The sequence below is a fragment of the Triturus cristatus genome, chromosome 8 (assembly GCF_964204655.1).
Source record: "Triturus cristatus chromosome 8, aTriCri1.1, whole genome shotgun sequence".
Lineage (NCBI taxonomy): Eukaryota > Metazoa > Chordata > Amphibia > Caudata > Salamandridae > Triturus > Triturus cristatus.
The window spans coordinates 601,581,880-601,594,075 of NC_140591.1; the positions used below are offsets into that span (position 1 = coordinate 601,581,880).

The following is a 12,196-nucleotide window of genomic DNA, read 5'->3' on the forward strand; positions in this document are numbered from 1 at the left end:
CATAAAAGCAAGGTGAAGGCAATGGTCATTAGCCACTTCATATTTACAAATGAATAGGTGTAAATTAAGACATTGTTCTGACAACTCCAGCCCTGAGCAGAAACCATACTGTAGCTCTGACAAGATTTTACGATACAAGATCCAGTCTACCAGCCTTTTGAGAATAGCTTTTGCATAATCTTTACAGAGGAATCCAATGGGGAAATTGGGCAGTAATATGTCGGGTTGTACTGGGTCGAAAAGGAACAACAGGGTGTAGTCTTGTTGAATGATCTGAAAAACCCATCTGTGGAATGTTATTTTTTGCCACTCCTGGATAAAATGTCTGATCGTGCCTCCCACAGGGTGGTTTTGTACCACTAAAGGCAAACTAAAGCAGTTTGGAAGCTGATGCGGCATGGGGCTGAGAAGTTTGCGGTCTCTAGCAGCCTGTAAGTTGCCTCCATAATGCCAACCCCTGAAAACAAAAAGAATATAGTGCCTATTACAGGGGTGGTTGACCTTGGCGTTGCCAGTATGTCAACCCTCTAGAGTAGCCTCAAAAGAGGTGAAATTGTTGAGGATACTGTATATATGGGATAGAAAGGTCTAAGGAAAGTGTCATGGCCTGGCTTTCTTTGAAGCGTTCCAATGCTGAATCTGACTTTTCGCCACCCAGGCAAGATCCATTAAATGGCAGATCCATCAAAAAGGCATACATGTCACCAAAGAATCCCTTGGATCTCATCCAGAGGTGACACCGAAGCACCATGGTAGCGTTGACTACTCTGCTCAAGCAGATAGTGGTATCCAGTCCTGAACATATGATTTATTTGGCTGCATCCTGGCCATCTTGGATGGTGTGAGCCAGGTTGGCCTTAAATCCTTAGAGAGTATTGCCAACCATGTCCCATAAAGCTTGGGAATATCTCCCCAGCAAACAAGCTGGCACAGACTGACCAGAGTGCTAGGCTTGCCAAGAAAAACAAGAGTTTCCCCGAATGCTTCTACTCGTGTTTACAGTCTGGGAAAAGTAGGTAGGAATAGATTTGGATTCATCCTGCTGGTGGAAACTGAGGGCTTCAATGAATGGAAATAAGGCCTCTGAGCAAGTCTGTCGAGGTTGCAAAAGGTCAGACAATACATTAGGTTTCAAAGTTAAACAAAAGAAGGATGCTTTTCCTCCAGAAAGGCAAGAGAAAGAAATGAGAAGCTGTCGGTCGGGACCAGGAGAGGGGCTGATCGACTGGATCAGGGGATGTGTGTGATCAGAAGTGATTGCCCTCACACAGCCCCATCATTGGGCTGCTCCTCTTTGGGCCAGTGCTGCAATGCCCAAAGGGCCCTTAAAAGGGGGCTCTTTATCAGAGATCTTCAGATTTTTAGCTGCAATGATGAATGCAAGTGAGGATGTGGTGACTGTAGGGTGGTGTGCTAGGTCGTCCTTTGGGAGGGGTTGTAAACACCCTCTGCCGGGGCAGGCTTTGTTTCTGACCTCATGATAAAGGCCCACACCCTTGGGGGTCCGAAATGTGTCTCTGGTGGCAAGCTAGTGAAAACGAATCAGTCAGCAGACCCGTAGCTGGTAGGCTTTCAGGGGGCACCTCTAAGGTGCCCTGTGCGTGCAGATATTAATAAATCCAACACTCGCATCAGTATGTGTTTATTAATACGAAATGTTTGATACCAAGCATCCCTACTTTCAGTGAAGCCATCATATAGCTGGGGAACTCTTTCACCAGTTTCCAGTACATGCACTTAAAATGGCTTCCCTGTTCACTTGTACGAGCAGCAAAAGAGCTGACCAGCACAGGGTCATATCTGCTCATGCAGATATGTTCTCATAGGTAGTATGGTGCATCCTGCCTTAGGGCTGTAATGCCTGCTGTAGGGGGACTTACTGCATACAGGGTCTGTGGGCATAGCACACAGGGATGTGTGCAATGTCGTGTTTTCACTTTTGTCTTCACCAAGACACGCAGCCTGCAGTGGCAGTCTGTATGTGTTTGGTGAGGGGTCCTTTAGCGTGCACAATTCGTTAATGGTGTAAAAGGTATTGCCAACTGGGGTAAAATTGCAGTTATGGGAAAAAGATCTGGCACTTGGGACCTGGTTAGCAGGAACCCAGTGCACTTCCAGTCGAAATCACATCAAATACCAGGCAAAAAGTGGGGGTGACTAGGTTTCCTACAAAAACAGCTTAAGAATTGGCTCTACCTTTCTAGTTCAAGACTCCTGAGAAGCACATTCTTTATGTGGGATGGAATAGGCTGTGTTGTCAGGGGACATACTTCTATCTTTAAAAGCTCAAGAGACTAAACTGATACAATGACAAGAGAACCTGGGCAGAGCCACGCTAAACAAACAGAATGGAAGACAAGCAAAAATCTACCAAACAGCTACATGGTTGGTTTACTGCATAAGATACATCTGAATGAGGTATCTGATTTTCCACAGTTCCCTACAATCAATATCAAAAGTACACTTGCCTGATTTATAGCTTCAAAACCAGACTGCACGCTAAGATTAAAGCTCTCCTCGCTATCCCCATCATCAGATTTGGAAAGAATGTTGTTAATGTGATGGAAGACGTTGCTCTGATGAAGGAACTGATGGTCAGATTGTTTAAATTTGAGGCTCCAGCACCTGTATGCATGATACCAAACAGAATACAAATAAACAATGTTAAATGGGTTTTTGAAAAACTGTTTTCTTTAATGCAAATGAAGGAAAGCTTTGGACAAGATTGTTGAGGTAATACTGAGAAAAGAGCATGCAACTTAATATCTGCAGATATCCCTGCATACTGTAGTAGAAGCAATGTTCATGAGAACCAACTAATTGCAAAATGTCAGTTACAATACTCATTAACAGTAGAGCAAATATATGAAACAGTTGCTTACCAGTAACAACAGTTTTGCAGCATGAGTAACAATACTCTTCAGGTACATCTGACATTTAGAAGTTCACTTGTTTTGCTCCAAGATTGACCCTAATTGTTTTTGCAATGAGACTCCCCTCTAACATCCTCTGTTTTCCCATACATTAAGCAATCTATAGATTACACTTTATTGCATCAAATCTACTCTTGTGCAGGAGTGAAAGTGATCTTTGTGAAACCTAGAACCTCATAGTGAGTCATCTTAATCTAAATTCAATGCGGGAAATAATTTTTTATTGGCTGGTAATTTTTTCTTCAATACCATGTATCGGGTATAGATTCACATTCTGTGCGTAGGTTACCTGAAATCACCACCTGTTTGGAGGTGGAAATAAGATTACAGCTGTCTGGTGGGATGGAAATGTCCTCTGCCTGGTAAGAGACGTGAACCCCTGCCCTGAGTCCCTCACTGTATTGCTGCCTGGATCCCTAATGCTGATTGTCTGTCATAGGCGAACACGGATCACACATGTGCGTCATGACATGGCCTGTCTAACGGATTGCGGTCTTGTTGGACAGGGAGGGTTGCCCAAAATGCTACCATCATAATGGTGGATTGCTACCGCCTTCACCAGGAGTTAGAAGCATACTGTGTAGTGATCACTAGTAGTGAACAGGTAATTTTTACCTGTGTTACTGGAGTGAGGCCTACAGTCTCACTCCCCTTCTTAAAAGCTTTACTGCTGTGTGCTTAACTCACACTTGGCTTACATCAGGTTGATGTAAAAGTGCAAGCATGGTGGAAACGTGCTGAGTGCATGAGTGCTTGCAAGAATGACACTACACAAAGGGTGAAGTTTGGCACAGTGCGCACATGGTAAGTGTGTGTGCACTGGCAGTGTGTGTTTTTAAAATAAAATACTCTGGTACAGTACATAGAAACTGAAGTACTGAACAGTGTGCGCAGACTGAATACGTGCGCTGCATGTGGATATGCTGGTGGTGGCATAATACATGAGAATATCAGTGCTCTGGATGTACTTACGTATGCCTACTCCCCTCCTGGGATATAGGCCATCAACCAGGACTCCCCAGCCATCTCTGTTCTGAGCTTTTCTTTCAATCTAACTCAAGGTGTAACCCATCTCCTTGGGAAGAGTGTGGCCTATACAGCACCAGTGTTTATTCATGATTTCTTCATGAGAAGTCTGCTGTCATTGGTTGTTTTGGCTGCTAGTAAATGACCAGCGGATTAGGAGGATTTTCCTCAGACAGGTGTTGATGAAGGTCTGGACTTTGTTAGTGGTGGTCACTGTTGTTCTCAAAGTTTGTGCTCCATACAGAAAGACCAATTTGATGTTACTGTTAAAAATCCTGATCTTGGTTTGCAGGATTAGTTCCATGAAGCTCCAGATCTTCCTTAGCTGAATGAAGGCAGCCCTTTGCTTTGCCGAATCTTACCTTGACTTCGGTGTCTCTGCGCTCTGCTCATCTATGACACTGCCCAAGTAGGTGAAGGCCTCAACCTCTTCCAGTGCATCACCTACAAGAGTGACTGAAATCGTGCAGGCTGGGTTAGTCTTCAGGATCTTGGTTTTCCCCCTGTGGATGATGAGGCCAAGCAGTGCCAAACCGGCTGCCACTCTGTTGGTCTTCTCTGTGGATGTACACAGAATGCTAATGTGCCTACACTGGTACTTTACATGGAGGACCTTGGTTTCCATCTTGGGAAGCCCACACCTGCCGGGTGGAAACATGAAGAGTACAGGAATCCCCTCAGAGAGATTTGTGTTTTGCTGTATTCCAGTAAGCTGGCTGGAACATGCACTGGAGGATAGAAGAGTTAGTCTCTCTATGTGCAAAACAAAGGGCTCTTTGATTCAATGATATATCACAAGGAAGGGGCCTGGGCACATCTCAGGAAGAGCGAGATGGGGCTGATAAGGGAATCAAAGATTAGGGCTGAGGGTCCAATATTCAACCGTTTGACATCCAGGTGTGAACTCTGGTCACTCCCATGAATCTTGTTGTGGGTTAATCCGCTTCGGAGTCTTGTCTACTGTGACAGACAACTTTCAGGAGGAAGAAGAAAGGGGGAAATATAGGTACATTTCAAAGAAGCAGAACCCCATCATATTACTTAAAAGACCCAAACACTAAATTACATTTTGTGTCAGGAAAAGCAGAGTTTGAGTCCCCAAAACGTTGTCATCTGCAGAGCAGCCAGACATGGAGGTGTGAGGAGGGGAAGCTCTTCAAAGCGTCTGCCTGTAACCAGGACTAGGGGCCCAAGCCTGCTAGTCTCACTGCTGGCTGAGGGGATATCTTCCAGAAAAAACAAGATCACCAGCCCTGGAGCAGCAGCGCCTGCCTGCTCACTAAGACTACTGTTCCCAGTGTGGGAGATGAGAGCAGTGGAGGGAGCAAGGTCCAAAGGGGAGCCCTGATGTGAGGACTCCATGTGCGAAGTGTCAGGAATCCGCTCCTACACCAATCGGGCCATAGCCGATGTGTCGGACTGATTTGGCAACTCCGTATGCCAGGAGGGGTCACTGTGGACTGAACAAGGCGCGAGGTGTGAGGAACTCGATGCTGAACCGATTGGGCCATTGTGCGTGTGGCAGATTATTTCAGTGATCCCATGTGCCAGGATGAGGCCCCCGTGGATGCCAACGCCAGGTCAGTGTAACTGGACTTGTGAGTGCCATTGCAGCAACCCCGTATACCAGGCGGGTCATCGCCTGAGACCATGAAACCGCTGCTGCGACCAAGACAGGCCAGCCCAAATTATGTGGACTGAACGGAAGAAGGCTCGAGGATCAACAGGACACAACCGGAGCCCCTTTGGAGAATGGATGCCACCTCCAAATCCTGCGGAGGGAAAAGTGACTTACTGCACGATCGTCGGATCATGAGCAACCCAGATTGCCAGAACCAGACAATAGCATCACTCGATGGAGAGAGCCTGTGCCTGCGGGGTGCTGCAGCATGTGACCACGCACAGCCAGACTTAGCTGATCCGGAGCAGTACTGCGCTGCACTGCTGAAGGGTTCCATACAGCCAGAGCGGCTAAGCCAAGAACTGGGTCTTTGGCACCGCAGGGACATACTGTTATTGGTGCAACAGCTCCAAAGACTCTAGTGACTGAACTTAGGAAAAGAGTCTGCGGGGAGAACGCTTGAGAACGGCCCAACAGTTTACATTTCCTGGATGTGGTCATCTGTGAATGGGGAATAACACTGGACCCGTTGCACAAGAGGTGGGAGGACAGGCAGTGGCCTGACAACTACTAGAATCCTGACTTCAAGGGGGATTGCGCTACTGCTTTACCATTGCATATGCAGGGTTAGAATTAAAATACTTATTTTTATATATAAACAAGTATCTGACTGGACATTGATTTATTGTTCGCACTGCTTGCACGTTGAGCTATGAGCCGTATTCACTGATCTGCATCTGCGCTTCCCTCCGAAGGACCCGTGACTGCTTGTCCTATGCTACCAAACTAAGAGTCAGATGCAGAAGGAGGTGCTCGGCCCAGTTGAGCATGATCTATAGTAGGGTGGGCCCTGGGACATCGGGAGAAAAAGGCCTCAACCGCCACGGTTGGGTCCAGTAAATCTGTGGCTTCCTTAATTGGAAGTAAGATTTCCTTCCAGTATCTGTTGACGTTTGGACAACTCCACGTCATATGGTATAAGTCAGCTTATATTTCTCCATGCATCTCGGCAGTCCACTAGGGGCCAGATGTACAACCAATTTTAGCATGCGCAAACGGGTTAGCGACCTGTTTGCGCATGCTAAAATTGGTATGGCCATTACTAACACATTTTTTGTGAGTCACAAATAAATTGCGAGTCGCAAAGAAGTGTTTAGAGACTCGCTATTTGGAAGGGGCGTTCCCTTCCAAATAGCCACTCTCTAACCGATGTACTAATGTTTTGCGACCGCAATTGCGGTCGCAAAACACTCGCAATTACAACCTACTTCAAGTAGGTGGTAAGGCATTCGCAAATGGGAAGGGGTCCCCAGGGGACCCTTTCCCCTTTGCAAATGCATGCGAAAATATTTTTTAAGGGAAAGGCAGAGGTCCCCTTAAAACATTAAACGAAAACGTTTAATTTTTATTTTTTTAAATGCATCCCGTTTTCCAATAAGGAAAACTGGCTGCATTAAAAAAAAAAAAAGCTGCTTTATTGAAAAGCAGTCCCAGACATGGTCTGCTGAGCCTAGCAGGCCACCATCCCCAGGAGGGCCAGCCATTCCCAAAAGGGTCGCAAAATTTGATTGCCTCATTAATATTAATGAGCCTCGCATTTTGCGACCCCATTGGGAATCGCAATCAGTGTCTCTGGCACTGTTTTACATAGTAAATTGCAACTCGCAATCAAGCACAAATTGCGAGTAGCAATTTAGTATAGTCGTACATCAGGCCCTAGTTCTTTTAGGTGTGATATTTTTCAAATGTAGGTATTTGAAGTCGATTAGTTTGAATCAGGTGTTTCTGGTGACTTGAAGTGCACTGGACAGAATGTGTCCCCAGTTTGTCTCTTCTGTAGGTTTACCAATACCCAATGCCTATTTGTCTTCCAATTTAGTATAATGTTAGCCTATGTGTAGTGCATTTCATAAGGATAATATAGCCCTGGCTCCGTCTCTGGTTGAACTTATCAATTGGAGCCCTCTGTGTAAGGGCAATTACGTGCATTTCACCTTCCATGTCTGGTGAACTGTAGCTTTGAACGTACTGTGTAACAGGAAATGCCCTTTCAGTATATTGTATTCACTAACCCGGAGCGTAGTTCACAAAGTAGCGCTACACGAAGCTACGCAAAGTGCACTTCGCACTACGCGAGCTACGCGTAGCTCTTCGCGAACTGCGTAGTACCATATTCGCACTGTGCAAGATGCCGTTTTCAATGATTGCACAGTGCGGACAAGCATTCGGCACTGTGCAGTCATTGAAAACGGCATCTTGCACAGTGCGAGCTGTAGTTTTCTGCCTCTCGAGTAGATTTTTACTCGAGCGGCAGCTTTCTCAACGCGGACTGGTAGTTTCTCATTGCGAGCGGTCGCGAGCATACGCGACCACTCGCAATGAGAAACCTTACCTCCCCACGTTGAGAATCTCGCCGGGAGATTTATTTTCCACACTCGCGATCGGCAACTTGATGTTGCTGATCGCGAACGAGGAAAAAGTCTCGCCGGGATGTCATTTTGCTTGCTCGCAGTCGCCAACTTGACGTTGAGGACTGCGAGCAAGCAAAAAATTACCGCTGCACTACGCTACGCGTGTTTGCACTGTGCTACGTGCAATTTGTGTAGTGCGAAGTAGCGCAAACTACGCAAGCGTAGCATAGTGCTTTGCCCAGGCTTAGTATTCACTAGTCAAATCTGGGAAGTTTAAATATGCTTCCCACTCATAGGTCTCCTAATTGCATAATACCCTTCTCCTTCCATGTTGATAGTCCCTCCCAGTAATTTTTATGTTGGAGGGTTGCTAATCCTGTAACAGGAGACGTGAGCACATGGATTTTTGTGTGTGTCCTTGTAGTCTAAGTTTCCAGCAGTGTTTAGGTGCGCCTGATAAACTACACAGGCTGCCCACCCTTCTTCTGTGTCTCATTAGGATGGTCGCTAAGTGTGTTAGAGCGCGAGTGTCACTGCTCTTGTACCTTGTTCTTAATCTATATTCATTCATCTAATCATCCATCTTTCTGCTCACTGTAATTTCGCAGCAATATAGTATAATTCTTAGTCTGGGACTGCTAAATCTCCTCGGAGACTGGGAGCTTGAATCTTTGTTTTAATCCCTACATTACGCATAATGTGCCATTATATCCAGCTCCCTAAGGAGATGACTGAGTATCCTCACTGGGAAATCTGCAGAGAAAAATAGTAAGCAAGACAGCATTACCATTACATCTCAACGGAGCTACAACTGATTTTATTTTCCTATTGATTAGATTTGTTTCTGCTTGACCCACCTGTACCCCCTTAGTACTGTAGGGTGATGGATTCACTTTTCAGACTGATGCCTACTTCATATTCATATTTGGTTGGATTTGGCATATGCTGGAGTTAGCCCAGTTCACTTTAGGGCCAGAGGCTCCATCAAATCTCTCTCGAGCCTCAATCGTCCAATCTATGTCTGCCAGTGAGTAGTCTTATAATAGCAGTAGGTCATCAGTATACAGCAATATATAGTGGGTTTTAGTACCTATTTGTATGCTTCTGTAGCCGAGACCCAGTCTCATTTGATTGGCAAATGGTTCCATTGCTATGGCACCTAGTTAAGGGGGGGGGGGGGCATCATAGTGTTCATTAGCCCATCTTATATGACACCAATGTCCGGTGTTCTGCACCGAGACAAGTAACTTGTTCTTCAGATGGATAGTACCGTCCGCAGCTATCTCAGCTCTTGCCTCAATACTCAAGGAGTACCCACAGGTGGGGAGTTTGAGGATATTGTAGAGCCAGGAAGTCCCGCAACAGAGCAGGCAAAATGACCATAAGTCCGGCAAAAGAGCAGACAAAATGACCATACATGCAGACTTCCAAGTCAAGCCAAAATGCCTGTTTGAGGTATGGAACCAAATCCACAGTGTACTGGGCAGATGTCCAGGACACCTCTTACAACTCTGAAGGCGGCCTTTTCCCTGGTGGGATGGACCCAGGTGCCATCAGAAGGCTCCTTCTTGCCAGAGTGTAGCAGATCTTGATTCACAACACAATCCAACAGAAATAATCTGTTTCTTTGAAAAAAGCATAGCCAAGAAAAAACTGATCATCAATCTGCTTACTACTTGTGGGTCCTGGCAATGTGAAAACTGAGGGCCCAGCGAGGACTGAGGTGATGCAGTGTCTCCTCCTTCTTGATGGCGGGAAAAGATGGGTAAACTGTTGACAGACTAATGCGCTGGGCTTAAGCAAGTGAGAAGCCTTGGAGATAAAAAGCAATTTGTCTGTAAAATGTGGTTAAAAGAGGATGAACACACAAAGCCTGAAACTCACTAACACACTGAGCTCGGCATTTAATAATATTCTTTAAAGTAACCAGCTGAAAAACACAACAGTTAATTAGCTCAAAGAGAAAATTCATCTAGAACATTAGCACCAAGTTAAGGTCGTACTGAGGCACAGCAAAAGAAGAAGGGGGTTGGTTTGTTTTGTTTCATGTGACCAAAATGGAACCCATTAGTGCTTGTGAAAAAGAAAGGGTTCAACGCAGACAGATGCTGGTTGCAGGATTTCTGTAAATAGGTTAATCTTATTCTCCTCCACAGGTAAAGGCAACACAAGGATGCATGCAGGTGTGGGAAGCAAAGTGGTAAATGAGGACGCTTTCTTTGTTGGAGGCCCAGATGGAAACTCCAGGTCCACCTTCAGGAAGGTATCCAGGCCACTGACATCCAATAGAACAATTTGTCACCAGCATCTGTCCCAGTGTGTGGGATAAGGTTGCCTGTATCACTGTTGTCATTATCATCATGGCACACAAGGTTTATCATCTGAATGGAGTCTTTGGCATGCATGAGGTCACCTTTTGCACATGATTTGGAGTCATGCCTGGGTCCCAGAAAGAACAGACAGACATTGTGGGGGGTCCAAGAGCAAAACAGGAGCGACATGCTTTAAAATCTGAAATTTTGAGGGTAGACGTTCTTGAAAAAACTACATGTTAAGAATATAGAGAAAATGTTCTGACGAGCAATTCTGGCACCTGTGTGGAAGGGCAGAGAAAAAGGAACAAGTGTGATGGGCTGAAACCTTATATGACTATGATGACACATCCAGTGGTGGATCTTAGAGCAACACCTATGGTCGCAGGAGAGCTATTATAACCTCCCTGCTGCAGTCTCGCACCTGGAGGAGATTCAATAGGTGAGGACTCAAGAGGTAAGGAACTGTGCGGGTGGGAATATCAATCAGAAGGTGAATTTATCAGTGTATAGGACCAACCAAATATTAAGGGGTGTAAAAAGGGGTGGCAGAAGAACACATTTTACTTCTTTCCTCTTCTATAAAGGGATAACAGAAAAGACATGGCTGTGGGCTTTTTATCTATAACTTCTGAATTTATGTTTGTTGAAAATGTTTGTAGAATTAGGTTACTACCATGAAGATCAGCACTTCCAGAATTTGACACATTAAATGGCCGATTGTAGCATTGATACTAACATAATGAGCCTAGGAACCTTCTTCGCGTGGGACATTAATCACCCCTTTACTAGTAAATGGCAAAGCGTAGTTAAGCTCTTATGATGCATATTAACCTTCATTTGTGTCCCCTCAATTTGGGGGTTAAATGGTTGATAGATTGCCTCATCTCTACAACGGCCCCCCACAGACGCCGGGGATGCCTGGTTTCACCTTGGAGATACCCAGAAAGGGACCATCTCACAGGGATAGCCAGGACGGGTTCCCCAGCGGTCCACAGCGCCGGGACGCCCCCGTTGGTGGGCAGCTGTGCGCTTTACAAGCTTACAACCTTTACATTTACATTTACATTTATACAAACTACTAACTTGCATACACAGTTGTCTAGCTAAGGCTTTCTCAATGGATGCATCTCCTTCTGTATCAAAGGTAAAACACAGTAGGGAGTGACCATGTTAGTAATCAGACTGGCCAGGCAGAAAATAGCCATCCAATGCGGTAGGGACAGATAGCACATAGTAAGACTGGCTAAGGGACATGAAGGATTGGTCTTTACCAGTCAGAGAATGAATAGCCACAGTAAGGAATGGTGCCAGATTTACAGACTGGAAAGAAACTCCATATGCTATATATTTCCATGTTTACTGCCTCTCCGCCTAGGGAAAAAGCTAAGGTGCAGCCTTAAATACTTGTTAATACAAAATATAGGAAGATAGACTTGAAAATACAATTTCTTCTGATTATGGTAGTTGATAATCAGACTAATGTGCTTTTTTATCGGACTCCCAGGCTTTTTGCATCCCTAGCCTTCACAGTGCATGCTTTTGGTATTTGTTCCAGTGCTGATTATTCAATGTGCACGTACCAATATGTTCAAGCCTTAACACCCTTAGAAGGGACCACATTTATACACACCTACTTTGGAACCAGGTGATTCTACAGCTAAAATTGCTTCATGAAGCACACCTGTAGACTGATTTGTCTGATTATCGAATTGCGAGGTTTGATTGTCATCCTAAATAGACTACATTGTTGCAAATCTAGCTACTTTGACATTCTCCTCTGCAAGGTCTCATTCTCATGAGACCATGATGGCATAAATGAAGCATTCATAGCTTCCAGAAATGGAACGCATGGCTCTGAAGGTTCTTTTGAGTGCGTATGCATCGCAAACT

At 45.2% G+C, this 12,196-nt stretch overlaps 1 protein-coding gene across 15 annotated transcripts in view; it reads right to left on the reverse strand.

The window, feature by feature from the left end:
- Positions 1-12,196, reverse strand: part of MYCBP2 (MYC binding protein 2) — a 1,771,217-nt gene that overhangs the window by 372,681 nt on the left and 1,386,340 nt on the right. For all 15 annotated transcript variants that reach the window (XM_085622060.1, XM_085622057.1, XM_085622054.1 and 12 more), the window contains one exon: positions 2,469-2,625. In XM_085622060.1, the coding sequence (XP_085478186.1) occupies positions 2,469-2,625 (157 nt within the window). The remainder of the gene's footprint in view (positions 1-2,468; positions 2,626-12,196) is intronic.